This window comes from Molossus molossus, unplaced genomic scaffold, assembly GCF_014108415.1.
Source record: "Molossus molossus isolate mMolMol1 unplaced genomic scaffold, mMolMol1.p scaffold_m16_p_4, whole genome shotgun sequence".
NCBI lineage: Eukaryota > Metazoa > Chordata > Mammalia > Chiroptera > Molossidae > Molossus > Molossus molossus.
The window spans coordinates 23597971-23624338 of record NW_023425377.1 but is presented as its reverse complement, the minus strand read 5'-3'; the positions used below and the strand labels follow the sequence as shown (position 1 = coordinate 23624338).

Sequence of the window (26368 nt, the reverse complement as noted above, 5' to 3'; positions counted from 1 at the left end):
GAAGCCGTCAGTCCATTATTGCCATTGTTTCAAGACAGATTTTTAAGTGTATCACTTAGACTGAGGTCAATTTGCAGTGGATATACTATAAACAATCAATATATTGTGCAATTACATAAAGTTTAACCTACTTATATATTTTGATAAGCAAACTACTAAGGAATGAGTACTAACCAATTTTATTCATTTTAAAGTAAATACATTATTGACTGGAATCACCCCAAATAAAAAGTTTTATGACTAACTTCTAATCTAAAAGGCCAGTTACAAATATGTTAAAAAAAAAATCTATATTTAGTCCAATAGCCTGAAATCCTGTGCATCTCTGATTTCATTCACAGTCAGACATTTATTTAAAAGACAAAAATAAAGCCCTGGCCAAGTGGCTGAGGTGGTTGGCGTGCCGTCCCATATGCTAAGAGTTTGCAAGTTCAATTCTCAGTCAGGGCACATACCTAGGTTGCAGGTTCAATCCCCAGTCAGGATGCTTATGGGAGGCAACAGATTGATGTTTCTCCTTCACATCAATGTTTCTCTCTCTCTCTCTCCCCCTTCTTCTCTCTCTCTAATATCAATTTAATTTTTTAAAATAAAAATAAAAGGCAGAAAATAAAGAGGAAGTACAGAAATAGCCAGAGAGTGCTTTTAATAGTATTGCTAATGTTCCCCAAAGAGCTGCATTCAGATACCCCGTCTCCCACTTCCCACCAAGTTGGCGGAGCAGCGACTCACCGCTTCTGCCTTCGTCTCTCCCACAGCACAGGCGGACGTCTGAAACTTCCATCTCACCGCCTGGATCTAGCATTGGGTCACCCAACCGAGTCATCTGCGTATGTATTGCTTCTCAGCCACGGAAAGGACTTTCTTATCCTCCAGCCTGGAATCTAAAGAGGGTCTAAGGGCAGTCAAAGACAGCTGTCAGGTTTTCATCCAACTGGTATACACTCTTATCTAGTTGGGCTGTCATGTGCTAGCCTCTGTGCTAGGTCCTGAGGACGCAGTGGGGGGCAGGCAGGACATGACCCCTTCTCTTGGGGAGCACACAGCTCAGTAAACACAGAGTTACAGGGGTAATATCGAGATCAGTAGAAACATAAGGGAATAAAGTGCAGCGACAGCAAGAGCCCTTGACGGGCTCTGAAGCCAGGGCAGTACACATCCCTCCCATTACTTAACTGAGACAGGGGTAAAAGGAAACATTGGGATTCGAGTACTATTCAGAGTGGGTATTGGATGGGATGTCAGTGTGGAGATAAAGAGGCAGAAAGGAGGAAGAAGCCATATGAATGTGGAAACACAGCTGTGAAGAATTTACAAACACAAAGAAGAGCTTTCTAATCGTGTGAGAAGTCCAGGGATGGAGCACACCTGGTGCATGTGTCTGAGCTTCCCTCCCTACAGGCATCACACAGAGACACTCATCATTGCCAGGGATGTGGCAAAGAGGACAAGAGTTGAGTTAGATGACCTCAGAGGTCCCTTGGATAAGTAATTTATTCATTTTTTTATTCATTCATTCATTCATTCAACAAATGCAGTGCTGAGTGTCGACTCCACTACGTGCTCTGCGCTGGGGAGATGACCTGATGAATGACCCTGAGTGCATAGTTTGTGGATAACCAGTTACAGTTCTGATAAGTGCTGGGAAGAGAAGGTGCACAGTTCTCTGACGATGCCGCAGGTGAACAGAGGGGCCTGACAGTCCAGGACCAGTTGGAAGAAGAATCCGAGGAAGAAACATTTAAGCTTAAACGTCAGAGATAAGCAGAAGTACAATAAAGGGGGTGGGGGAGGTAGAGCCAGAGAGGGTCACAACGAGCTGAGGATACTGACAGGAAGCAAACCTCAGTCTGGCTGACTCCAGACTCTTTTAGCCTTCAAGTCAAAGGAGCCAAGAAACAGAAATAGGAGGAGGGGTCTAGAGCAGGAAACCCTAATAAGAAGCTCTAGAGACCTGCCAGCCCTGGATGGGCCCTGCCCGTCATGCCCGATCACTGTTTTACTCCAAATCCACACCCAGTCTCCTCCTTGATCACTGGTAATACCCACTGATGGGACTGTTTCCTGTCCTTTCTTCCTCTGTTCAAATGGGGAAAAAGATGTAAGAGCAATCATTGACTGCAACTTCAATATGGGTCAATACTGCCCTGTGGCTCCCACAAAAGACAGGCGACTTTGATCACAGACCATACCCATTGACGGTTCCTGTCCAGACAAGAGAGATGATTGTCCCCCTGCTGCTATGAATGGGCCAGAATCCAGCAGGATTGATGAGCTAAGTGTCAGGGCCTACACCGTGAGACAGTTATCGACCAAAGTGGGGCTGTCTCCAGAAGAGAGTTACCGAGGTATGCGAGCTCCGGATACACAGAGCTGCACTGTAAGGCCGCTACTCCCTGGCTGGTCCCCCTGTGCTGAGGAGCCCTGCTAACGTTGTGAAATAAGCGAGGCCCTGGTGACATTCACCTGGAGGCCTGCAGCGTAGCTCATAGAGTTGCTCCTGTGAGATGCAGCTCGACTACAGATGAGCAACAGCCATTGGGGACACCTGCCATTGCACCCTCCAGCTGCGGGCTTCTACGCTGAGATCAGGTACCCCCACATCCCCGCGTGGGCATGTCTCCCTTTCTCCATTCTCCTACTCTCCCCTTCAGCTACTCTGGGGAATGACTGCACACCTGCAGGGAGCCACGTTTTAAGTCAGACTCCAAACATGGCTCCCAAATTCAGGGACGAAGCCATCCAGCCACTTTTGGGACAGGCAGTAACAGGCAGAAAGATAGAGAGAGTATTGGTTTAATTTTCATAAATGCTGAGGTTTGGTATTAAAATAGAATCATTAGTGTGCCTGGAGGGGACAGGTTCTTCCACGCTTTGCTCCAGCCCCCTGACTACAATCACCTCCAGGAGACTTGACTTGGACCAGCTCCACACACCCTCTTCCTTCCTGGCTAATTAGGTTAGGGTGCCTCTGTCCAATCACTATAAACTCACTTATAACCTGCGAACAAGGCAGCTATAGGAAGAAATATAAATGTAGTGTTTCTGAGGTTTAGAGTAAAGTGCTGAGATGAATACTGATGGGTTGAAATAAGTTGACAAGATGCCAAGAGCGCTCAAGGTCAAGGTCTAACATCTCAGAGTGAAAGGCGGCAGCTACTTCACAAGCAGACTCCCCAAATAAGGTTCCCTTTACCCACACGCCCCCAAACTGGCAGAGAGGCAGATGTCTGAGACAGGCAGGGTCTGGCAGAAATGAGGCGGCACACCTCGAAGGGTTTCGATGAGACGAGTGTTGTGAAGGGAGCTCTTGCAGACGTGTGGGCAGGGTGAGGGGACCACGTAGCATCCCGGGATGACGAGAGCAGGACCTAGTCACCACCCTGGGCCTGAAAGAAAAGGACGCTAAGAGCTGGAGCTATGGAAGAGCAGTCCCAGACAGGACGTGCCCGCGACGGCCGGGCAGGGCAGGTGCCAGGGGATGAGGGCACAGCCTATTCCCCCACCTCCCACTCGGCAGGTGCCCCCTTTGGCCAAACCCAGTGGAAAGACAGGGAGCCTGTGAGACAGTCCATGGGCCCTCGAAGCCCAGATCAGGGCAAGGCGGAGTGGACGGTGGGTCTGGGGGCAAAGGGAAATGAATAGCGCAGTGCCCAAGCAGCCGTGGGATGGCACAGGATGGAACAGTGCAGGGGCCTCGGGAAGTGTTTAAAATACCAACGCTTCTAAGATCTCTATGAAAGTTGCTCTCTCTGCGGTAGTCTTGGCCCTGAGACTTACCCGGTCCCCAAGGCATTGGGAGAGCTTATGAGTATAATACAGTGTCCTTGGATTCCCTGGCTAGTGGCCTTTCTTAATTTGCCTCACTCAAGACCCTGCAAGCCACACTATGTATGGGGGGGACAGACCCTGGCAACCACAGCAGAAACCTGGTCACAGAAGGAACCGCTGGACAACGCAGACACAGAAAGAATGTGGCTGCAGGACCACAAGACATGGGCTGTCCCATCAAGGGGAAGCTCTCTCCTCATCCGTGCGGTTCTAGAGAACCAAACTCAGGCCAAGGCAGGGAGTCGCTAGAGGCTCGGTTCAGTTCGACGCCAGGAGCACTTCCTGATGCAGCCCTTTGCCGGCTGTAAGCAGCGGACGCCCCGCCCTGGGGAACTCCTACGCCTGCCCTGGGGAACTGGGAGAGGCCTGGAGAGGGCAGGCTCTCGGCAGAGACTGGCCGGGTTTGAATTCTGGTTTTGCTGCTTATTAGCTGTGTGATCTTGGGCACGTTCATTGATTTGTTTGTGCCTGTTTCCTCATTCAGAAGTGTGGATAATATTAGTACCTACTGTTAGAGTTGTGAGTTAATCCATACAGCGGATTTAGAACAGTGTCTAAGCTCATACTAAGTGCTCACCAAATGTCAGCTAATGTTTCCTATCATGATTATTTCTGTCTTTACCATCCTCATCACTTCAAAGATGCTGTGAATGAGGCGTCTTCACTCTGGGGTCAGAAGGCGGTCAGCACCCTGCCTTCTGACCCCACAGTTTCCTTATCTGGAGAACAGGAATAATACTGCCATCATGACCTCTGGAGGAGGTAACTCCTGTAACTCCTCGCACATCGTACGTGCGCAATCAGGGTTGTTGGAACGGATGGCCTCCGAGACCTGTCTCATTCTAACATGCCGTGAGTCTTCCATCCTAAAGCTGTGTTTGTAGCGGAAACTGGAGAAGCTCGTTCTCCCTGTGCCTCTCTCCTTCCCCTCTTACCTTTCTGCTTCTTTCCTGTCCGTTTCCTTCTTCCCCAGGCTAAAGTGGATAATGAGATTCTTAATTACAAAGACCTGGCAGCTCTCCCCAAGGTTAAGTCCATCTACGAGGTACAACGCCCTGACCTCATTTCCTACGAGCCTCATTCCAGATACACGTCTGATGAGATGCTGGAGAGATGTAGCTATGGAGAGGTATGGCATCTTGCCCCTCTCTCCGGGGCTGTTGGAGGAGAGGAGGGCCCATGGGGTCCCCGACAACCTCCATCACAGACACTTTGACCTCCACAGTGTTGGCCCCAAGACTCCTTTAAACGGGAATTTACAGTCGACATTTTAAAATCCGGTGATTTCATCCAAAAATCTGACTTGACTTGAAGAATTAGAGCTGGCGACACCACACCAGTATTTCCACCATCTAGAGATGGGGAACCGTGCCCTGCTATAGACGGAACATGGGCTTCCACCACTCCCTGAGAACCCCAACACTGAAGCCGAGAACGTGTAACTACTTATCGCTTGCACTATTGTTTTCTTAGAGTGGAGAAATTGTATACATGGCCATGGCTCTCACCCCGTGCCGCGCTCAATGGCCATTTGGGTTTATAATCCCTGGTTAGTAGGTTCTCTAGTTTTTGTACCTGGCCTTATGTCCCTGTGCTCAGAGCAAGAGAGGAATTCATAAAAACTCAGCATCCGATGGCTTTTGAAATAATTAAGTGGTTCTTGGATGAGAGAAAGTGTTCTCTGGAGAAAGCAGGGTGGTCACTGCCCGGGAGGTCCTGGCAGCCGATATCCCCGGAGACGTCTAACTCCATCCCGCACTCCTGAGCTGAGGTCATGTGGAGCAGAAGGACCCCTGGCCTGGGGGCCACAGACCCAGCCTCTTGTGTGTGTTCCACCACTGTCCCCTTCCTCTCTAAAGGGATTGGCTTCCCTTTGGTTGGAGAGTTCTGGCCCCTACAATGGACCAGGAAAAGGGGACCAAGTGTTTGGCAGAGGCTGATTCTCCTGAGCGCAGAGATGGCACACTAGGGCCCACAAGCCACAGCCAGCCCTAAAATTTGTTTTGTTTCACTCACAAAGTATCTTTTAAAAATGTAAATCAATTTCCAATATTTAAACATTGGCACATTTCATATAAGAATTTGCCTTTCTGACATGTCTTGCAAACTGAAGAAACTGTGTCAATGTTGGGCAGACACCCGAGCCTGGCCCCGATGTGCTGGGCTGAGCAGCCCTCTCCGTAGGTGGGACGTTCCGTCCCCAGCTTGCCCAAGCCCCCTGTTGATGGCACCAGCCTGGCCCTTGCTCGGCCTCCCTTTGGCTCCCCTACGCTGGGCACTGTCCTGATGAACCACAGAGGAGCCACGAGCTAGTGAAGGGTCAAGAAGGGGTCATGAGATGACTCTGAGCTGGCAGTGGAGACGCCGGGTCAGGTGGACACCCTGCCACTCCCTCCTTGAGGCCCGAGCCATCCGTCCCCTCTCTGGGCCTCGGGCTTCCCACTTGCAGGAGGGCACGACGGAAGGTTTGCTCCCACCTGTCGGCACCGCGGCTTCCCTGAGCTCTGAGTGGGGGTGTTACCGGCACGGGGAGGCCGAGGAGCAGCGGAGGCCGTCTCCTTGCTGAACCACTGAACTGCTCTGTCCCTCTCTCCCGCCCTGTTCTCTCTCCTTCCATGACTGCCTTCAAACTCTCGCTTCTAAGTCGCTGGGAACGTTGTCTCCCTACTCCCAGGTAATGAAGCTAGTTTGGGGACCTTTTGTATAATTGTGTTTCTTTACGCTGACCAACTAGACCCCTGATTTCCGCCTCCCCAGCCCCCAAGGGACCTAAGCCCTTGTCCCAACCAGGGCAGTGATAGGGAGATAGGAGCACAACCTGGAGGAAGTGGCGGTGGCATAAAAGGTAGAAATGACTGGGGGCAAACCTGAGGTACCCTTTCTACCTAGAGATGACCCCCCACCCCGGATGCTTCTGTGATCCTTGACCAGGGTTCCAGGGACCTGACCCCCAGGTTCCATTCAAGGGTTTGAGTGGTGGGTGAAGGCCCTGAAACTTCTCTGCACCCTTCCTTGGGCTGTGCGTGTAACCCAGGGAGGGGTGTCTGTGTTCAGGAGGACAGCACCCTGTTCCAGCCCCCAAATCCCTGACGCCCTGTCACTGCCCCACCTGCCTACCAGGCCCTTGGGGAGGCTGCTGGCCGTGCTCACAGCCCCACTTCCTCCGCAGGACATCTACGAGAGCCTGGACCTCCGGCAGAGACGGGCCTCCAGCCCGGGGTACATCGATTCCCCCACCTACAGCCGGCAGGGCATGTCCCCCACCTTCTCCCGCTCGCCTCACCATTACTACCGCTCCGGTAAGGAAGGGGAGGCCCCCAAAGGGACAGGAAGAGCCAGGGGGACAACACAGTGGCTTGATGTCCCCAGCTGCAGAGACAGAACAGGGCTTCCCTGAGATCTCCGTTGCAGCAAGGCCTCTGCAGGCCTGTGGCCACCCAGGTGACAGGCTGGGCCTCAGAGTCCCTGCAGAGGCCTCGGCAGGAGAGGACGAGAAGCCGAGGGAGAGGGGGTGGGAGCTGCTCGGAGAGGGGAGGGGCAGGCAGCCCAAAGGCCCCAGCCGGCAGAAGACACGTTAATCCTCGTCCCTAGGCCTGCCCACCCAGAGGCTAGAACCAGGAGACCGGAAATGGGCAGGGGCCTGGCCTTCCCCCAGCAGCCCCGCCCCACCCAGGCCAGTCAGGCTGTCCACGGCCAGCCCAGGTTAGGGGCGAAGCCAGCAGAGCAGTCAAGGGAGGGGGAAGGTGGAGAGGGCGGGGTGAAAATGCCTTCCTAAAGCTTGGTGGCATGGATTCTCATAACCCACAAAACCTGACTTTGGGGTGACGCAAGAGAGAGGGCCAAGCCTGTTTCTGCAGACAGTGCATGGGCCACAGCCGCCTCCCTCCGCCCTGCTGCCATCACCCCACTGCCGCCTTCGCTGCCGCCGCGCTGACGCCCGTTTTCTCCGCCTCTGTTCTCTCTGGGGACCACTGCCTGCGTGCTCCAGGGCCCGAGAGTGGCCGGAGCTCTCCATACCATAGCCAGTTAGATGTGAGGTCCTCCACTCCAACCTCTTACCAGGCTCCCAAGCACTTTCACATCCCAGGTAGGCTTCCGGCCCGGGATTCCCGGCGTCGATGCATGTTCATGGGGTCGCCGGGCACCCTGCACCGGCACCGAGGAGAAGCCGGTTCCCGGGGACCCTCCCCAACCAGTCACCCAAACTGACCCGTCCTCCAGCCCCGATACACCCACTCCCTTGAGGGAATCAGTCGTGGTGGGGACTGCCAGGGAGAAGCCAGGGCAGTGCCCCTGGGGGCCGTGACGGCAGCAGTAGCCAGGCTGGAAGTCAGGGGCTTTGGCATCGCAGCCCTTGGGATTAAATCTCAATCCTGCTGCTTATATATAAGCTGGTGACCTTAGGCCAGTCACTTAGCGGCTCTGAGCCTCGGTTATTCCTTCGGTACAGCCAGGCACTGTTCTAGACCCTGCGGTTGCAAACGTGCTTAAACCAGCCCAGGGCCTGCCTTCCAATGGGTAAAGAGAGAGCACAAATGAGAAAACAAATAAGTAAAAGGATAAATTCAGGTAATGGTAGGTGCTATAAACATAATAAAATAGGGTATGTGATAGAGTGACTGAGGGTGGGGGAGATTGGGCTAGGTGAGGTGGTCAGGAAGGGCTTCTTGGAGGTGGTGACATTAAAGCCAAAAGATGAGAAGGAATCATCTTTGTGAAAACCCCAGGGGAAAACACCCTGGCAGAGCAAACAGCCTGCACAAAGGCCCTGGGACACTGACTGGCAGTGGGCCTGGCTGGCTAGAGGTGGTGAGCATGAGGGGCAGCGATAGTGACCCTGTAGGTGTGATCTGGACAGGATCTCACCCTGAGTTCCAGCAGAGCCAAGCCTAGGCTGGTCTCCCAACTCTGAGCTCAGGTTTTCACTCCCCACGCACTTTTCCCCGGGAGCTCGTCCTGCTGTTTCATCTACACCTTTCTCACCTGCCCCAGGAAGGTCCCATCCAGTCTGGGTTTGGGAAGGCGGGAGGGAGATGGCGCTGAACCATGGCTGCAGCACCCCGGGCACTTCCACATGGCATGAGGCGTGGCTGCTGGGTGGAGGCGGTGGACACCTTCCTGCATGGGGTCCTGCTGAGCACGTGCCCACCTATTGCCTGCATGCCCACCATTCAAGCCCCGAGTCCTCTCCTCAGCACCATTGGAACCCATGCATTCCTCTCCCCTCACCTTTCTTGGAAACCTATGGTACGAGGTTGGAAGTTTAGCTTTGGAAGAGGAAGTCCACCAGGGAAAAGATGGTGGACCTTGGGAAAACTTATGGACCATCTTTCTCTTCTGAGATCAACTGACCAACTGCTGTCTTCTCTGTCTTGCTCTCTCTCTCTCCTCCCTTCTGTCCCTTCTGGGTCTGTCTGGCAGCTGGAGAAAGTAACATCTACCGGAAACCCCCGATCTACAAACGGCATGGTATGGCCAGAGGCAGAGCGGGCATGGCCAGGCAAGGGATGTGGGGCAGGGAACATCTGTGCAGATGGTTCTGCATGGGTCACCAGGAGGGATACATGCAAGGCTGCACCTCGTCCTTCTTCCTGACTGCCCTCCCCCAATCACTCCAGGTGACACTGGAGAAGAGTTTGGTGACATTTTTAAAAGAGCAAGGAAGGCCTCATATCCCCTAAGTCCTTTGCCACCATCTCCCCAGTCCCCTTCCCTGCTGTCTGGTGTCCTGAGTTCCGTGGTCAGAGTAACCCTTGCCAGCACACCCCTGAGAGGCGTTCCCAGGGCACTGACACTCAGTCAGCCATCAGAGACCTGCTGGTCCCTGCAGAAGCACTAATGAGCCTCTGTGGAATAAGCACATCTCTTAGTTGAGGATGTGGAGGCCCAGCTGGCACCCTGTCACCCTCATGTGCCTGTGGGTCTAGTTGGATAACAGAGTTGGTAGAGCATGGAGCCGGCAGAGGTAGACCTGTGCCAGGATCTGAACTCCCTGAGCTGGTGGAGGGGTGGCACAATATAAATAGTGGCTCTGGGCACTTAAGACCTGACGATTTAGATAAATGTCCTCCATTTGGGAGGGGGCTAGGCCGGGGTCCAGGGGCTTCTGGGAGCACATGCACGTCTGTGCATTGCTGCAGAGGACATACCATGTGCCCTAAGTGGCCACAGACAGGCATTGTCAAAGTAACCCCGACAAAGTTAGTCTGACTTTATATCCAAAAAAGGCCCCCAGATCCCAAACCCCTCAGGACTGCACGGGAGTGTGCAGAGGACTCGGAGAGGCAGCACCAAAGCAGGGCACGGGGTGGAGGTGGACGGTGCGGATAAGGAGGAGATGGGCTGGGGTGGGACCCACATCAAAGAGAAGTGAATACTTTCTGAGCGAGTGCTGCTGGGAGGGGCCCATTTCCCCAGCCCTATCCCCGCCCTAGTCAGCCTCCTGCCGGTCTTTGGGACATGCTAAAGTCACTCCCCCGGAAGGTTTTGTGCCCAGGCACCATAGGTTTGATGGTCACCCCATGCTGCAGAATTCACATGGAAGATTGAAGCTGGATGACACCTGAGCCCACAGGCCAATTCTGATGCTCACTGATAAGGAAACTGAGGCAGAGAGGGGAAGGATTTGCCCAGTGCTAAAACTGAGTTAAGGCAGAGCTGGGAGCAGAACATAGCGGTGCTGACTCCCTGTCCAGTGCTCCTTCCTTTGGGTCAGATAATCTCCCAAGAAGGACTTGGCATTTCAGGGTGAGAAGGTTGACCTGACTCAACACGCACCCTGGAGGTGTTTCGATCCACAAGGCTGGCTTGTAGAGGTAAGGAAGGTAAGGCGAGGGCTCCCTGGGACATGTCTACTCTTACCTGGAGGAGCCACGGCCTCAGTGTTCACTTAGGAGCGCAACTGAGAGTCCACGAAATGTGGTGGAGGGAGCCCTGAGCCAGGGGTCTGATCCAGTCTGGTCTAACTTGCTGTGTGGCCCTGAGCCAGCACCTTCCCCTCTCTGGCGTTCAGATTCACAACTGCCAAATGTGGGCCTAGGCCCCAATGCTTTTCTAGCTCCATGTCCCAGATCCTGGCTTCCAAACGGCCTCACTCCCCTGGGCTAGAGCCTGGCTGAGACATGGGAGGCACGGTACTGGTCTAGAACACTCTGCCTCCCTGAAGCGCTCTGTCTGGGTCTTTTACAGGTGATCTGTCAACAGCAACCAAGAGCAAAACAAGTGAAGACATCAGTCAGGCCTCCAAGTACAGTCCAGCCTACTCGCCAGACCCCTATTATGCTTCAGAGTCTGAGTATTGGACCTACCATGGGTCCCCCAAAGGTAGTGTGCCCCTCAGGGGAGCCACGGCCGGAGCCCTGTCACCTAGACCAGGGACATAGGGAGTCAAGATAGTCACCCACTCCTTCACATGGTCCTTTATTTACTCGTTCAGCAAACATGTACTGAGAGCCAGCCATGGGCCCTAGGGAGGCACCGGGGAGCAAACTGGACCATGTCCTTGCCCCTGTGGAGAAGACACAGTTCCTAACTGAAAGGGGAGGTAATGCACAGAGGTAAGCGAGCTGATGACAGGGGCGTGCTGCCCAGCCTGGAGGAGTGACAAAAGCTCCTCGGGTGCAGAGGCTCTGCTGCTAGAAGGGTAAGAGGACGCAAGCCAACAGTGTAGAAACACATCTGCAAAGACCCAAGCTGTCAGCCTCACCTGGAGCTCAGAGTGGGGCGGGGGAGGATGAGGGCCCAGACCCGCCTGGCCTTGTGGGTGTTGCTTTATCCGACACGTAGGAAGCCATGAAGAGTGCCAACATGATCAGATCTGTTTGTAAGAGGCCACTGGCTGCAGGGTGCAAAGCCGTTTGGAGGATTGAGAAAAGAGGATGCGGGCAGATGGAAGGGTCCTGGCAAAGGGTCTCAGTGGTCCTTAAGGTGTGGCCCCAACCAGCCTGGCATCCCAAGCTTTTTCTTTCAAGTACGGGAAGGAAAATTTCATCAAGTGCCATTTTGATTCAATACACGCCTTTATTAATTGAATGGCCGTTCTAAGCAAAGACTCTGAGGAGCCGAGATGACCCCCTTCCCCACCCGCAAAGAAGTCTCCATTTAGAAAGGAGATGAGCCCTGGCCGGTTTGGCTCAGCGGTTGGAGCGTCGGCCTGCGGTCCAGAGAGACCCGGGTTCGGTTCCCGCTAAGGGCACGTACCTCGGTTGCAGTTTGTCCCCGGCCCTGGTTGGTCGTGCGGGTGGCAGCCACTCGATGTGTCCCTTCACGTCGATGTTTCTCTCTCTCTCTTCCTCTCTCTCCCTCCCGCTCTATCTGAACAAAAAATGGAAAAATGTCCTCGGGTGAGGATTAAAAAAAAAAAAGAAGAAAGGAGATGAGACACAAGTACAACCCAAAGCGGACAGTGATCAGTGTCCGTAAGAGATAAGTGTTCAGAGGCTGTACCAGCAGGAAAAACCACAGCCAGCAGGTGTGGGGCGGGGGGGTGGGGGGAGGAATCTTGGATGAAACTGTTTCAATCACAAAAATACGAACAAGCAAAAAAATAAAAACCAACCCAAGATGGCTTAGACCAAATTAGGGGTTTCCTGGGTCAGGTGACAGAGCTGTGGCACAGCTGGATCTAGAGGTAGATGAACGTCATCAGGATGTGTCCTGTCCCCTGGATTGGGTGGCTCCATCTCAGGCTGACTCTGCCCTTGTCACTGCAAAGGGAGCTCGAGCAGGTTCAGGCCTCCCTCCTGCCCTTGGCAGAAAGAGGACTTCTGTCCCACCAGCGTCAGGCTGAGTCCCAACACTGTGGTTTCCTAGCACTGCTTGGGAAGCCGGCTTCTCATGCACCTCACAGCCCGAGGACGGGAAGGCACGCTGGCGTCTGCATGCAGGGAGGCCACGGTGGAGTGGCCGTTCACCAAGTGCTCTGTGCAAGGTCACCTAGCTAGACAGTGGTGGCGCAATAAGGAACCCCCACCCGTCTAGGCCTACTGCCCCTGTGCCCTCTCCCCGGAGCAGGCAGGGTGGGGAGCACACATGGGCTGATCCTAGCTATCTTTTGGCAGTTCCCCGAGCCAGAAGGTTCTCATCTGGAGGAGAGGAGGACGATTTTGACCGCAGCATGCACAAGGTGAGCAGGCCGCACCGCTGAATGAGATGCAGAGACAGTATGTTACTGAGGATGTTTTCGCTTGCCAGTGACAAAAACCCAATTCGAACTCATTTCTTGATGGGAAAAAGAAATGGCATAACTGAGAAGCCAGATGATAGGGTTAGCTTCAGGTATAACGAGATCCAGCTGCTCAAAATATTGTCATGGGGATAGTGTCTCTCTCCGCTCTCGTGCCGGCTTGCCTCTGCATTGGCCTTGTGCTCAGTTGGGTTCTTCTCAGGAGGTGGCACAGGGGTGCCAGCAACTCATGCATTGCTGGTGGGAGTGGAAAGTGGTGCCACTACTGGGGAACCTGTCTGGTGGTTCCTCAAAAAGTTAAACGTAGAAGTGCCGTGTGACCCAGCAATTTCACCTCTAGGTATTTGCCTAGAACTGAAAATTGGCACTAAAATATATGTATACTCATGTCCATAACAGCACTAACAGCACTATTCACAATAGCCAAAAGGTGGCAGCAACCCATATGTCCCATCAGCTCACAAATGGATAAAAAAGGTGGTATATCCATACAATGGAATATTATTCAGCCTTAAAAAGGAATGAAGTACTGACACATGCCACAATGTGGATCAACCTCAGAAACATTATGCTTAGTGAAAGAAACCAGACACCAAAGCCCACACATTCTACAGTGTCATTTACATGAAATATCCAGAATAGGTAAATCTGTAAAGACAGGACATGGATTGGTGATTACCAGGGACAGGGAAGAGAGGGAGATAGGGAGTGGCTGCTTAATGGGTACAGGATCTTTTTAGGGGGTGATAAAAATGTTTGAAAACTAGGTAGAGACTGTGGTTGTACTAAATGCCACTAAATTGTTCACTCTGAAATTCACAGTATTATGTCCCAAAAGAAAATATGGCTGCTGCAAGGAGGGAGGGTCCTGGGAAGGCAGAAAGGGCAGAGGTTCACTCTAGAGTCCAATCTTTCAGCCTTTCCCAAGCCTGCTCCATCTCAGTGTTCTTGCTTCCTTCTGACTTCATCCTGCTTCTCCCCACCCCCAGCTCCAGAGCGGAATTGGCCGGCTGATTCTGAAGGAGGAGATGAAGGCCCGGTCCAGCTCCTACGCAGATCCCTGGACCCCACCCAGGAGCTCCACCAGCAGCCGGGAGGCCCTGCACACAGCTGGCTATGACATGTCCCTCAACGGCTGTAAGCACCGCTCTGGAGGCCTCCGGGTGGGGGCTTTCTCCTCCCTACTCCATCAGTGAATGTGAACCCCTACGTCTCACCTGTCACAGACTTGGCACGGGGCCGTGTGGGGCACCAAGTAAGACCATGCTCTGCCCTAAGCAGTCACTTCTGCTTCTTGGGACATCAGAAGCAGTGACTTCCTGTCAGGTTCAATGTAAACGAAAACGTCTTCTAATTGTCTGAATGGCTCAAAAATACAAGGGGCTACCTCTTGAGGTAGTGAGCCTCCTAGCGTTGGAGGTACACAAGCAGAGAATTGGTTTCGCACTTTGCCCCAGGAGTCTTTCACTGTAATCTCACCCCTGTTCCTGGACACATGTTTGCTCTGTCTGCCTCCTCTCTTTCTTACCCCTGTGGGAGTCAGTCCTGCCAGGAAATCCTATCTCAAGTCAATAATTGATGAGTAATAACCTTGTGAAGAATAATCATCTTGACATACTTGTCAGTACTTGATGGATACAAGTCAATACATGATGGCTAGTAACCTAATCACGGGTAATCACCCTGACTCTAGGGGAGATTAAAGAAGACAGTGGTGGTAATGATGATAAAGCCAGTGTCATTCAGTGTTTTGTATGTGTCAGGCACTGTGCTGGTACCTTTCTGTATTGCCATTCTTCACACTCACCCTATAAAGGAGACACTCCCTCTCCATTTAACAGGTGAGAAAATGGAAGCATGATTACGTGACTTGTGGAAGTTAGTATCTACGGATGGCAGAGCCAGGACAAACTGATGTGCAGGTTCCCTGTTTGACCACTGAGAGACAGTATTTAATCTCTGCCTCTGGGCTCTGCAGTACGTCACCAATGCTGCTCGAATTTCAACTCCATTCGGTGGCATCTGTGCAGCAAATATCACAGAGCACCTGCTATGTGCCAGGTGCTGGGCTAGGAGCTGGGGGGGGGGGGGTACAATACAACAATTGGAAACTGACCAGTAGGAAAGGAGGTCATGAAAGAGGCCCCTCTCCCCTCCAGCCAGGGCGTCCGGGGTATGGGAGTCATGTCTGTTTGCCCCATGAACTGCCCATCATGTCTGTCCGTCCCCGTGAACACTGATCTCTGGCTTTCTCTCTTGCAGCCCCTCGGTCCCACTACCTGGCTGACAGTGGTACGTTCTGCCCGGCCTACCTTCAGCCCACGGTGTTCTGTGAGGGCCAGAGCTGAGTCAGCGGCAGGTCCCCATAGCTGTGATGAGCATACATGTGGACGTCCCAGCACAGTCCTCCGCTCCAGTAGTCCGCCCCACTGTTTGTCAGCTGGGGGGCCGCAGTGTCAGTCCTAGAACCGAGGCTGACATGCCCAACAGCCCCCGGAGGGAAAGAGCGTGTGCCTCTTCCACCCATGTGAGAGCTGGCCTGTCTGGGGTCCGAGCCCAATTCCAGTCCCAGGACCTTTGTCCAGAGCCACCCTGTGGCCAGGACAGGAGCCCGTCATGAGAGGCTAGATGTGTGCAGGACAAGGCCAGAGATTATGTGAGTGGGTGCTTCGGGGGGCCTAGAATTCTGCCAGGGTGAGGCACCCCTACGATGGCCAGTGCGAGCCTGAAGAGCAGTGGGGGGAGCTGCTGGCCTCCAGCTACGGCCCCTTCGCCCTGGGGCTGGGGAGTAATATTGGCCCTTTGCTGCCAGATGAGCTCAGGGAGAGGGGCCCCAGCTTGGCCCCCTAGTGACTGTTTTGCTCCTTTTCAGATCCCCTCATCTCCAAGTCCGCCTCCCTGCCTGCCTACAGAAGAAACGGGCTGCACAGGGTAAGAGAGGCTATGTGGGGACAGTGCTCCCCAATGTTGGCAATTGTGGCATTAGCTCATAGCTGTGGGGCTTAGGATGGTTACTCGGGGGTGGAACCTGGACAGAGGCCATGGGGCTGGAGGTAGGTTAACTGAAGGAACCCAAAGGCAATGACTGCTCTCCTCCCTGTGAGCACTTTGTGAAAAGGAGCCCCCATGGGAGAGGCTGGCCGATGCCTGGCACTGTGCTAAGCACTTAATGAGCACGAACTCATTTACCCCGCGAGGCAGTTACGGTGGAGGCATGGAGAGGTGGGGTGACTTGCTCCAGCTCTCACACCCAGTAAGTGTAGAGCCGGGACTCAAGCCCACGGCCCACACTGCCTGCTCCACCTGCCTGACGTGGCCTGGAACTCTCCGACCTCTCTGATGGCCTGCAACATAAAGGCTTCACAGAAACAGTGAGTTGGGCCCGGCCACTGTGGCTCAGTGGATTGAGCGTCGTCCCATGGACTGAGAGGCCCCAGTTCAATTCCCAGTCAGGGCACATGCCCGGGTTGTGGGCTTGATCCCCAGTAGGGGGCGTGCAGGAGGCAGCTGATCAATATTTCTCTCTCACATCGATGTTTCTATCTCTCCCTACCTCTCTAAACAATCAATAAAAACATATTGGAAAAAAAAAGTTAAAAGAAAAGAAACAATGAGTTGGTTTAAGGACCAAAAGAGAATGAAAAATATGTCTTGTTAGCAAGGGGAGAGGCTGGTGACTGGACGGGTGGTGGGGGAAAGCAGGGACATTGAGACAGATGTCTATTAACTGAGCACCTACTAAGTGCCAGACACTGCTCTAGGTGCTGGGGGTACTGCAGTGAATAAAGTTGCTGCTCCCAGAGAGCTAGAGTTCTAGTTGGGGAGACGGACAACCAGCAAGTGAAGGTGGGATTTGCAGTCAGGTGGTCACAAGTGTTCCGATGGAACTCAAAGCATGGGGGTCAGAGAGAAGGCGGTCAGAGAGGGATGGATTTAGGCAGGGCCCGAGGGCACAGAAGGACCTCACCGCTTGAGGACCAGCAAGAGCCATCCAGATGGAGGGAAGCACAGTGTCAAAGGCCCTGGGTGGGGAGGACCCCTGGCTGGCATGGAGTGGGCATGGACACGAAGCCAGCAGGGATGTCAGTAGGGGCGTGCTGGTGAGGACTGCAGGGGGAGTCCAGTGACTACTGTGACCTGACTCAGACGTGTAATGGGGTCCCTCCACTGCCGTGTGGATCAGAGACTGCAGAATCGGGAGCCGTGGACCCTGTTTTAGGGTCGAGCCCACCAAAGGGAGCTGCGCTGCACTGGAGGGTGATGGCTGGTGTTCATAAATCTGTCCTCTCCGCGCTCAGAGCCGGGACATTCGTCCACACAACAGTTATTTATCAAAAGTATTTTATATGCACCAGGCACCGCTCCAGGTGCCTGGAATACATCAGTGACCAAGCAAGACAAGCACCCCTGCTCCTTAGAGCTTCCATTCTTGTAGGGAGAAACAGAGAGCAAGTAGGAAATAATAACAAGTCCAATTATACAGACTGTAGAAGGCAGTAAGTGCTCCGAGGGAAAAGGGGGAAATGGGAGACTGGGAACATGGGGGGAGGACAATTTGCCAGGGTAGATCTCATTTAAAAAAAAAAAAGCATGAGATATAATTCACCAATAAATGAATATTTATTGAGTGCTTATTATGTGCCGGACTTGGGATATGGCAGTGAGTTAAATTTCCCCAACTTGAGACTGAGGCTGTGTGAGGGCCCATGTCCCCACGCCTGGTCCGTTTCTGGAGAGGAGTGAGTACTTCAGGGAGGCAAGGAGAGCCTGCCTCAGGCCTGCCCGGCTCTATCTCCCCTGCAGACACCCAGCGCAGACCTCTTCCACTATGACAGCATGAATGCCGTCAACTGGGGCATGCGAGGTGAGTGCGGGCCTCCCCCCAACTCTCAGGGACTTCGGATGCGGCTCATAGCTGCAGCATGACCCTCAGCCAGTGATTGCTCCGGACTCGGGCCCCACGCTGGGCTCTGTCCAAACCCCAAGTTCCCACTCCCTTTCACTTCCCAGTCCCTCCCTTTTCTACTCCTCACCCCTCATCCTCTCAAATCCCTGGCCTTGGGTGACCTCCAGGCCATCTGTCCCATCTGGGTTCCCGGTGCTGCTGCGCGAGCATGGCCTGCCAGCTCTGGGTGCAGGGACACACTAGGAGCCAGACGCACATTTTCCCAGCATGAATCCCCTGAGTGTGGGCAGTGTGCCATGGTGCTCTCCCGCCAGCCTCCACCAGCTCCTGCAGGTGGGCTCCGGCACCCCTACCGGCCTTGCTGGGATGAATCCAGGGCAGAGACTCTAAGACAGAGGCCGTGTAGTGTGCACAGCAAAGACCAATGTGTTTCCATTTCGTCTCTTTTCTCTCTGCAGAGTACAAGGTAAAGGAGACACACAGACCCGGGAGGTCTCTGAGACACTGGGAGCTGCTACAGTGGGGACCAGCAGAATGACAGCACTGGTTATGCAGGAACTGGGACATTGATATTAACCCCAAGGGTCCCCTTAAGACCAGCATTTCCAATTCCTTGGCCCACTTTCCCTATATCCTTCCCCACGATTCTTGCCTCCTGAAAACATACAGTTTCCCGTGGGCCTCAGAGACTTTGTGGAGGCTTCCAAATCCAGATGTGAAACATACACATTCAGGAGGCCTTGTCCCCACATTAATGCCGAATGCCACCAAGCTCATTCCAAGCAGATGGGGAGACTCTGGGGCCTTGCTTTCTGGGGAAAGGTGGCTTGAGGCTGCCAGGTAACCCCAACGGAGGGCGACCCAGCCGCCCCTCCAGACTTCAACCTCTGGCCCTTTCTGGGTAGAGGAGGGAGCCCAGTCACAAAATGTGGCTGAAGGGACAAGTCCACCACCCTTATCCAACCTGCAAACCCCTACCCCCATCCTCTCTCCTTAGATCTACCCTTATGAACTGCTGCTGGTGACCACAAGAGGAAGAAACCGACTGCCCAAAGATGTGGACCGGACACGTTTAGAGGTAAGTACAGAAAACTGAGCAGGGCCTTTGGGTTCAAAGGGATTCTAGCAGTGGCTGGTCTAACCCAGCTCGGAAGGGGCCAGTGGAATGAATGGCTTTAAGGTCACAGAGCTTGTTGAAAAATCAGAGGCTCTATCCAACCCAGTTTTCTTGGCCCAGGACTGTGCCATGACGTTCTGTGCTGCCTCCACCAACTCAGTGGGCACCTGTGCTACACGGATGCAGCCTGCCCCCCCTCCCCCCGCCGAGGCTGCCGCTTCTGCAGACGTAGAGGAGAGCTCGGTTTGGGCCCTGCTCTCAGAGGCCTGCAGTCTGGTGGATAAGGAGGAATCCAGTGGGGGTTTAATGCAGGATTGTATAGAAAACCAGTGCTTGTGATGGGGAGGACAGGGAGGCAGCACTGTGCAGAGGTAAAAGCATAAGGAGATCTCAAGTCGGACTCCCTAGGTTCCAACCTTGATCCTGCCATCCCTGGGTGGGCAGCTTGGCAACCTCTCTAAACCTCAGCTCTCTCCTCTATAAAGTGGGGTAATTGTCATGCTCTCCTCAAGTTGCCAAGTGACACAATGAAACAATACACAAAGAGGCCTTGGCATTGCGTCAGGCAGCATCCTGAGGAGTAAGCGCTCTGCCAATGTGTGGCTGCTCGTATTCAGAGAAGACCACGAAGGCTGGCTTGGAGGACCAGGCTTCCACCAAGAGGAGGATTTAGCTGGGCTGGGAAGTGGGCAGGTCTGGGTGGTGGAGAGAGGGAAGGAAGCATCATGCCATGGGAGCAGCGCAGACAAAGGCTCAGAGGTGGCCTGAGCATGGCACTGGGCTTTGGAGCCATCCAGTACATTTGGCGTGGAGTTCCCGGTCCCTGGTCACTTCTGATGCAGGAGCACCCTGTGTCCTTTCCACCTAGCCTCTGCCTGGACTGCCCTTCCCATCTCTCCAGCCTCCTCACTCTTCAGGGCTGCCCTCCTGGGATGCCTATGCCCCGAACCTCCCCAAGCCTTCCCTGGGATGTGTCACTCACCTCTTCCTCCAGCCTCCCCCAGCCCTGCAACTAGCGTGCAGATCCATTTCCTCTGCCTGCCAAAGACAGTCTGTCATCTGTCACATGGCCTGGACTGGGAGAGGTGTCGGGAAACGTTTGCGAAATTGAATGCAGGCTTCTAAGAGAGGAGGCTCGGCACTCCTAGGGACAGGACAGCATATCAGCCACCTCGACCTGACAGCTGGGAATTCACCCAGAGCAGAGAGAGGGCTGGGGCAGCAGGAGGGGAACGCGAGCGGCTCAGGAAGCTGTGTGAGTCCTTCCAGCTCTAGCTCGCTGGGGTAGCAGCGAGGAAGCACAAGATCCCGCCCGCATGCGGAACCCTGCGGTGAGACGGTCTTCCAGTGCTGAAGGGGACAGCTCCCTCGGCAACCCGGTGAACCCCAGCGTTAAGGGATGGAAACGTGCATCCTGGGAGACCAGTTGTTCTCTTACATCCTTCAGAACACGCAGAAGCATAGACCAGGGGAGCACAACCTTCTCTGAGCATCAGAATCACCCAGGGAGCTTTTTAAAATTACCAGTACAGGGCTCAACTAAACTGCAGTCGGGGGAGGGAGCCCAGGCATCAGTGTTTTTCAGAGATTCACAGGCATGTCTACCATGTTGCCTGAGCTGAGACCAGTGCGCTAGAGACACGGCCGGCCCCCTGCACTAGTTCAGGGAGCGGATGGAACTGAGTCCATCAGTTAATACAGTTGTTGCCAACAGGTCATCGCAGTGATTCCAGGACGTTTTCAGGCAGGATATATGCCATCTATTTCTCTCTTAAAATGCAGTTTTAAATTTTATTTTGAAAAATTTCGGAACTCCAGAAAAGTGGCAAAAATTGTAAAATGAACAGCCATCTACCCTTCACCTAAATGCACCAATTGTTAACATTTTGCCACATTTTAAGTGCCATATGTTTCTAAATCCAAGAGCTTTTGGCAATGTGTCAACACCCAAGACCAGCTCGTGAGGGAGAGAGCAGGCAGAGCAGGCAGCGGGGTGGGGGGTGGGGCTGCTGTGGAATCCAGAACAGTGTTTCATTTTACGGCAGATTTGCTTTCATATAAGAAAGACGTGAAGAGACATTTCAGTGGGTGGGCAAATAGGGACAGTGGTGTTTTTTCATTGGCTAGCCTGAGGAACAGCCATCTAGATCACTTGTAAAAATATTACTAAGAGGAAACACACCCTAAAATCTTGGCTATGCCTGCTTTTTCTCCCAGAGGACAAAGGAGTAGCATAAATCCATACACACCCCTGAACACAGAGTGACGGCAAGGAGCAGGGATGTGCAAAGGTGAGGTCCACCAGGGTGCATCCAGGGGCCTCAGGTAAACATAAGTCCCACCTGAGTCTTCAGCAGAGGCGGCCTGATCTCTCCAGCCAGACCAGTTCCGGAGAGCCCTCCGATGAAACATTCGTTCATGCACTTATCCATTCAACAAATATTCATCACACACCTTCTGTGGGTCGGACACCACGCAGGGCACACACAGTGCATCCCCAGGAAACATACAGGGACCGCTCCTGCCTCCACCTGCCGCCAGCCAACACCTTACATCCTCAAGCTGTTTCCTCTCTGTCCCCTCTCACTTCCTTTCAGCGCCACCTGTCCCAGGAAGAGTTCTACCAGGTCTTCGGCATGACCATCTCTGAGTTTGACCGGCTGGCCCTCTGGAAGAGGAATGAACTGAAGAAGCAAGCCCGGCTGTTCTAGACAGAGGCTCTATAAATATGTATGCATTTATATAAAGATATATGTAAAATCTCTATACTGAAGCCCGGTATAACCCTCTTGTGTAACGGGACACACTGCCTGCCATGAGACTTGCTTTTCTGTACTGTCAGGCAAGCCCACGTCATCGAGATATTTTTATGCTCCTTACTTTCTCTTTTCTAAATGCAACGGGGTTTGGGAAGGGATTTGAGGGGATACCCATCCTTTTACTGGGGATCCTTTTTATACTGAACCATCTGTCCTAACTTGAGTCCCCCAAGGTCCAGCCCTCTTTCCTAAAGGAGGCGCCTGAAGTCCCTTCTCTCTGCTTCTCGGCTCTTCCCAGTCTCGAGGGTGGATGCTGACCATGCTGTTCTCACACCTTATTGGCCCCAGAGGGGCCTCCCCTGGGAGGATCCACAGGGATCTCCCAAAGTCGCTGAGCACCTTGGAGAGCCCTTGCAGAATTTTCTCATCACCCACAATTAGGAGCTCAGTGCTCTCTGGGGGTGATGCAGTCAGAAGTGTGGGCCTGACCTACCCCTTATAGCAGTCAACAGAAATGGACAGGGCTGTGGCCTCTCCTGAGCTCTTCAATCCTCCTCCTCTGTCCTTGATCCTAACCTCTCCCTGCTCCAAATCTGTGACTTATGGTAGGAAAAGAAAAGTCGCTTCCTCCTGGCCCCTGACCTGGAGAACCAGAGGGAAGGAATGGGAGACAGGAGGGCACCTGTTAGAATTGGAGCTACAGGACCTCTTGGGACCCTCCCCTCTCCCTCACGGCTCCAAGCACCTCCTGACACCCCCTTTGGAGGAGAGGCCCATTATTACAGCCTATATTCTGCAGCCTTACCACAATCTATGTGCCTGACAACTCAACACACACAGGTCTAATGTTCCCATCACAGCCCTAACCGAACAACTAGACAGACAACCTCTAACACCCCTCTCAAGGTGATGTAGGCCATGTTCCAACAAAAGGTTCCTGGTCTATGCCCACTGGTCCTAGGGCTGGCAGGGTAACCCAGCCAGGCCCTGGCTCCCACTGCAAAGTTGGCCAGGTTTTACAGGGGAAACTTTCTGAAGAATGGTGTTCGTGAGATTCCAGAATGAAGCCCTGGCCCACACCACTCACAGTTCCCCTGGGTTTTCCCAGTGGCTGCTCTTCCTGCCTCCCTGCCTTTTGGAACAGGGGTGAATGCTTAGCCTTCTCTCCTCCCCTTTCCAGACCTTCTACCCTGAGTTGGTGATGTTTGGGGGGGAGTCTGCTCCTTCCGGGAGATGCCTTGAGTTGGGCAATTTTGAGATCTTGGAAGAAGGACAAATACATGGAAATAACAATGATGACTCTTAAGAGGCTGGTGATGTGACGTGGCAAATGTAGAACTGACTTCAATTCAACAAACCCTCACTGAGCACCTGCTGACGCTGAGCACTTGCTGTATTCTGAGCACTGAATGGGGGAGGGAGGTGGGAACACGGGGATGATGGGCACGGGCCCTGGTCTCGGAGACATGCCGACTAACAATGTGTATGGTGAGGCATGTACTCAAACATGACGGAGGTAATGTGGAAAGTGATGAGAGACGGCATGAGAAAGTGACATTACTGGAAAGGCAGATGCAGCTGGTGCAGACGAAGGAGAGCTTTCTAGAAGAGATTGCATTTGAGCAAAATTCGGGAAGTATCTTTGTAAACTGGGAGGGGACTATAACTTGAAAGGGTGAAAGGCTGAGGGGCCGGAAGGGAGGTCTAATATGCTCTCATTTAAAATATCAACCCTCTCTGTTACTTCTCTTTATGGCCAATGTCTTTCAACTGTCCTGACCCCTTAGAAATGTCCCCGGCCAGACGCAATCATTGAAACTGCCTCATTATCACTGGTTGAGAACTTGGCAAGATTTGAAGGGCTTCTGTCACTGTTGGTGGATAGTCTTGTTTCCCATAAAGGCACATGATTTCAACCCAGACCTGTGTCCTGTTGTTTGTAGTGGGAGTGGAAATGAGCGACATGGAAAAGAGGCTGAACCATGCACATTTTTTCAAAATAAAAAAAAATCTAGAGAGCAGCTCTCCCTTGGCCTTAGCTTCTCCTTCTATAAAATAAGAAAATGTGACGAGGTAAGTATCACCTAGATTGGTTCCTGCAGAACACGGGGTCCTGCAAGATGGTAGACAAATAAGATCCTGTAATCAAAAAATAATAGTAATAGTTCCTCATGATGAAGTACCAACAATGAGCCAAGTCTAAACTGAGGACTTTACATCCATCATCTCATTTAAGCCTCTGGAACAACCCGAGAGGTAGCCATTATTCTTATCTCTAGCGCACAGACGAGGAAACAGCTTTGAAGAGGATACATAATTCCTGTGGCAGAGCCAGGAACCAAGTGCAGCCTGCCCCACTGGAGAGAACTGCTTATCTACCCACTCTTATCAGTCAGGATGTTTTCAGCTCTAAGTCAAGAGTGCCTTCTTAGCAGTGGCTGCAACAATGAGAACACACATTGTCTTGCACAACCAAAAAACTAAAGTGCAGGGCTAGTCAATTAAGCAGCTCAGTGAGTCCCTTAGGAGCCCCGGTTTTGTTTTTTTGTGGTTTATTTGTTTGTTTGTTTGTTTAATCGTCACTCGAGGATATTTTCCATTGCTTTCTAGATAGAGTGGAAGGGAGAGAGGGAGGGAGAAACATCGATGTGAGAGAGACACATGAACTGGCTGCCTCCCGCATGACCCCCACAAGGACCGGGGATCAAACCTGCAACCTAGGTATGTGCCCTTGACTGGGAATCAAACCCACAACTCTTTCAGTCCGTGGGCCAGCGCTCTAACCGCTGAGCCAAACCAGCCACGGCAGGAGCCCAGGTTTTTTTGCATCTCTTCACCACAGCACATTGGCTTGTGTCCTCAGGTATAACCCCTCATGTTTACAAAAGGCTGCTGTGACTCCAGCCATCATGTCCTCACACAATCACATCAAAAAACAGGAAAGAAATTTCCGTTTGTGTGTCTCCTTTAGTCAGAAAGACTTTCCCAGAACTCCTCAGTAGACTTCTCCGCAGGTCCCACTGGCCAGAACTAGGGAATAGACCCTCGACCTTGCTGCAGAGAAGTCGAGGAAACTAAGCATTCGGTACTTCCAGCCTCCACAGTGGGAGGCAGGCATCCTGCTGACAAAGAGAAGCAGAGCGAACAAGGAATAGCCTCGGGATAAGTGACTCAGTGTCTCTGCCACAGTCACGGCCCTTAGTGACTCAGAGAGCACATTGGCAAAAGTCTGCAAAGTCCTACAGTAACTTTGTTTAAACCACTGATTCATAAACTACTTTGACAAAACTCTGTTTAAGAAATGTTAGACTTAGCCCTGGCCTGTTTGGCTCAGTGATTAGAGCGTCGACTCAAGGACCAAAGGGTCATGGGTTTGATGCCCCATCAAGGATGCATACCTGGGTTGTGGGTTCAATCCCCAACCCTAGTCAGGGTCGGTCAGGGTTGTGCAAGAGGCAACCAATCAATGTGTCTCTCACATCAATGTTTCTCTCCCTCTCTCTCCCTCCTTCCCTCCCTTCCACTCTATCTAAAAATCAATGGGAAAATATCCTCAGGTGAGGATTAACAGCAACAACAAAAAAGAAATGTTAGACATACTGTTTTTCACCTTTTCTAAGGTACACACATTTTCATATTTTGACATCTCTGAAAATGAAATGTGACTCAAAAGTACCTCCTTTCCTGCCCTCTCGTTCTGTGATTCTTCCAATTATCACCCCCACCACAGCCCCTCCAGACAGGTGGCTCAGACGTGCAAAAGGATACTCAGGAGCGTTCCTGTGCTCCCTGCCGACACACGCACCCAGCATACACGTACTCACTGAGTATGTGCTGCCAGGCAGGGGCACTGAGGACCCAGCAATGCGTAAGGCAGGCGCGAGCTCTCGTGCAGCTCTGGTCTCGAGGAGAAAACAGACTGTAAATAAGTAAACAGAAAACAGATGGTACATGAAGATTACTGCTACAGAGACAACAAAGGAGGCACTGGAGAGAGACGCAGAATGGAACTCATTCAATATTTACTGAAGGATGAAAAGGGAAAAGTGGGGGGGAGCACTCTAGGCACAGAGAACAGCACGTGCAAAGGCACTGGGGTGGGTAAGAGATTGATGTGTTTGAGAAACTAAAAGTGCCAGTGAAGACAGAGTAGAGCAAGTGAAACAAGTGCAGGGGGGGAGTCGGATTAGAAGAGATGGGAAGGCAAGCAGGGGGCCAGAACGTGCAGAGAATCTAGAAGGACACCTCGTATTCATTCAGCTGGTGAAGGTTGTCTGGCTTGCACTGTGGTTGTTAATATACCGATACAAGGAGAATCACTCTCAGCCTTGCTACTGAAGTGTGCTCCCCAACTAGCAGCATTAGAGTCACCTTGGAGCTGTAGGAAATGCTATATCTCATGTCCCGTCCCCAACCTACTCAATCCGACTCTGTATTTTATTTTATTATTATATGTTCATCCTCACCCAAGGATACTTTTTTCCCCATTTATCTTTAGAAAGAGTGGAGAGAGAGAGAGAAACATCGATGTGAGAGGGACACATCGGTTGGTTGCGTCCTGCACGACCCCA

At 52.6% G+C, this 26368-nt stretch overlaps 1 protein-coding gene across 10 annotated transcripts in view; it reads left to right on the top strand.

Moving 5' to 3' along the window:
- Positions 1-23802, top strand: part of ABLIM3 (actin binding LIM protein family member 3) — a 102267-nt gene extending 78465 nt beyond the window's left edge. The window contains exons 10-24 of one of the 10 annotated variants that reach the window (XM_036239680.1): positions 759-830; positions 4805-4960; positions 6476-6505; positions 7001-7130; positions 7820-7918; positions 9253-9300; positions 11020-11154; positions 12891-12955; positions 14005-14152; positions 15278-15307; positions 15888-15946; positions 17819-17879; positions 18380-18387; positions 18919-18999; positions 21636-23802. In XM_036239680.1, the coding sequence (XP_036095573.1) occupies positions 759-830; positions 4805-4960; positions 6476-6505; positions 7001-7130; positions 7820-7918; positions 9253-9300; positions 11020-11154; positions 12891-12955; positions 14005-14152; positions 15278-15307; positions 15888-15946; positions 17819-17879; positions 18380-18387; positions 18919-18999; positions 21636-21749 (1236 nt within the window). In that variant the 3' untranslated portion in view covers positions 21750-23802. The remainder of the gene's footprint in view (positions 1-758; positions 831-4804; positions 4961-6475; positions 6506-7000; positions 7131-7819; positions 7919-9252; positions 9301-11019; positions 11155-12890; positions 12956-14004; positions 14153-15277; positions 15308-15887; positions 15947-17818; positions 17880-18379; positions 18388-18918; positions 19000-21635) is intronic. The other 9 variants (XM_036239682.1, XM_036239681.1, XM_036239683.1 and 6 more) reach the window with 9 other exon arrangements.
- Positions 23803-26368: the final 2566 nt, after the last annotated feature.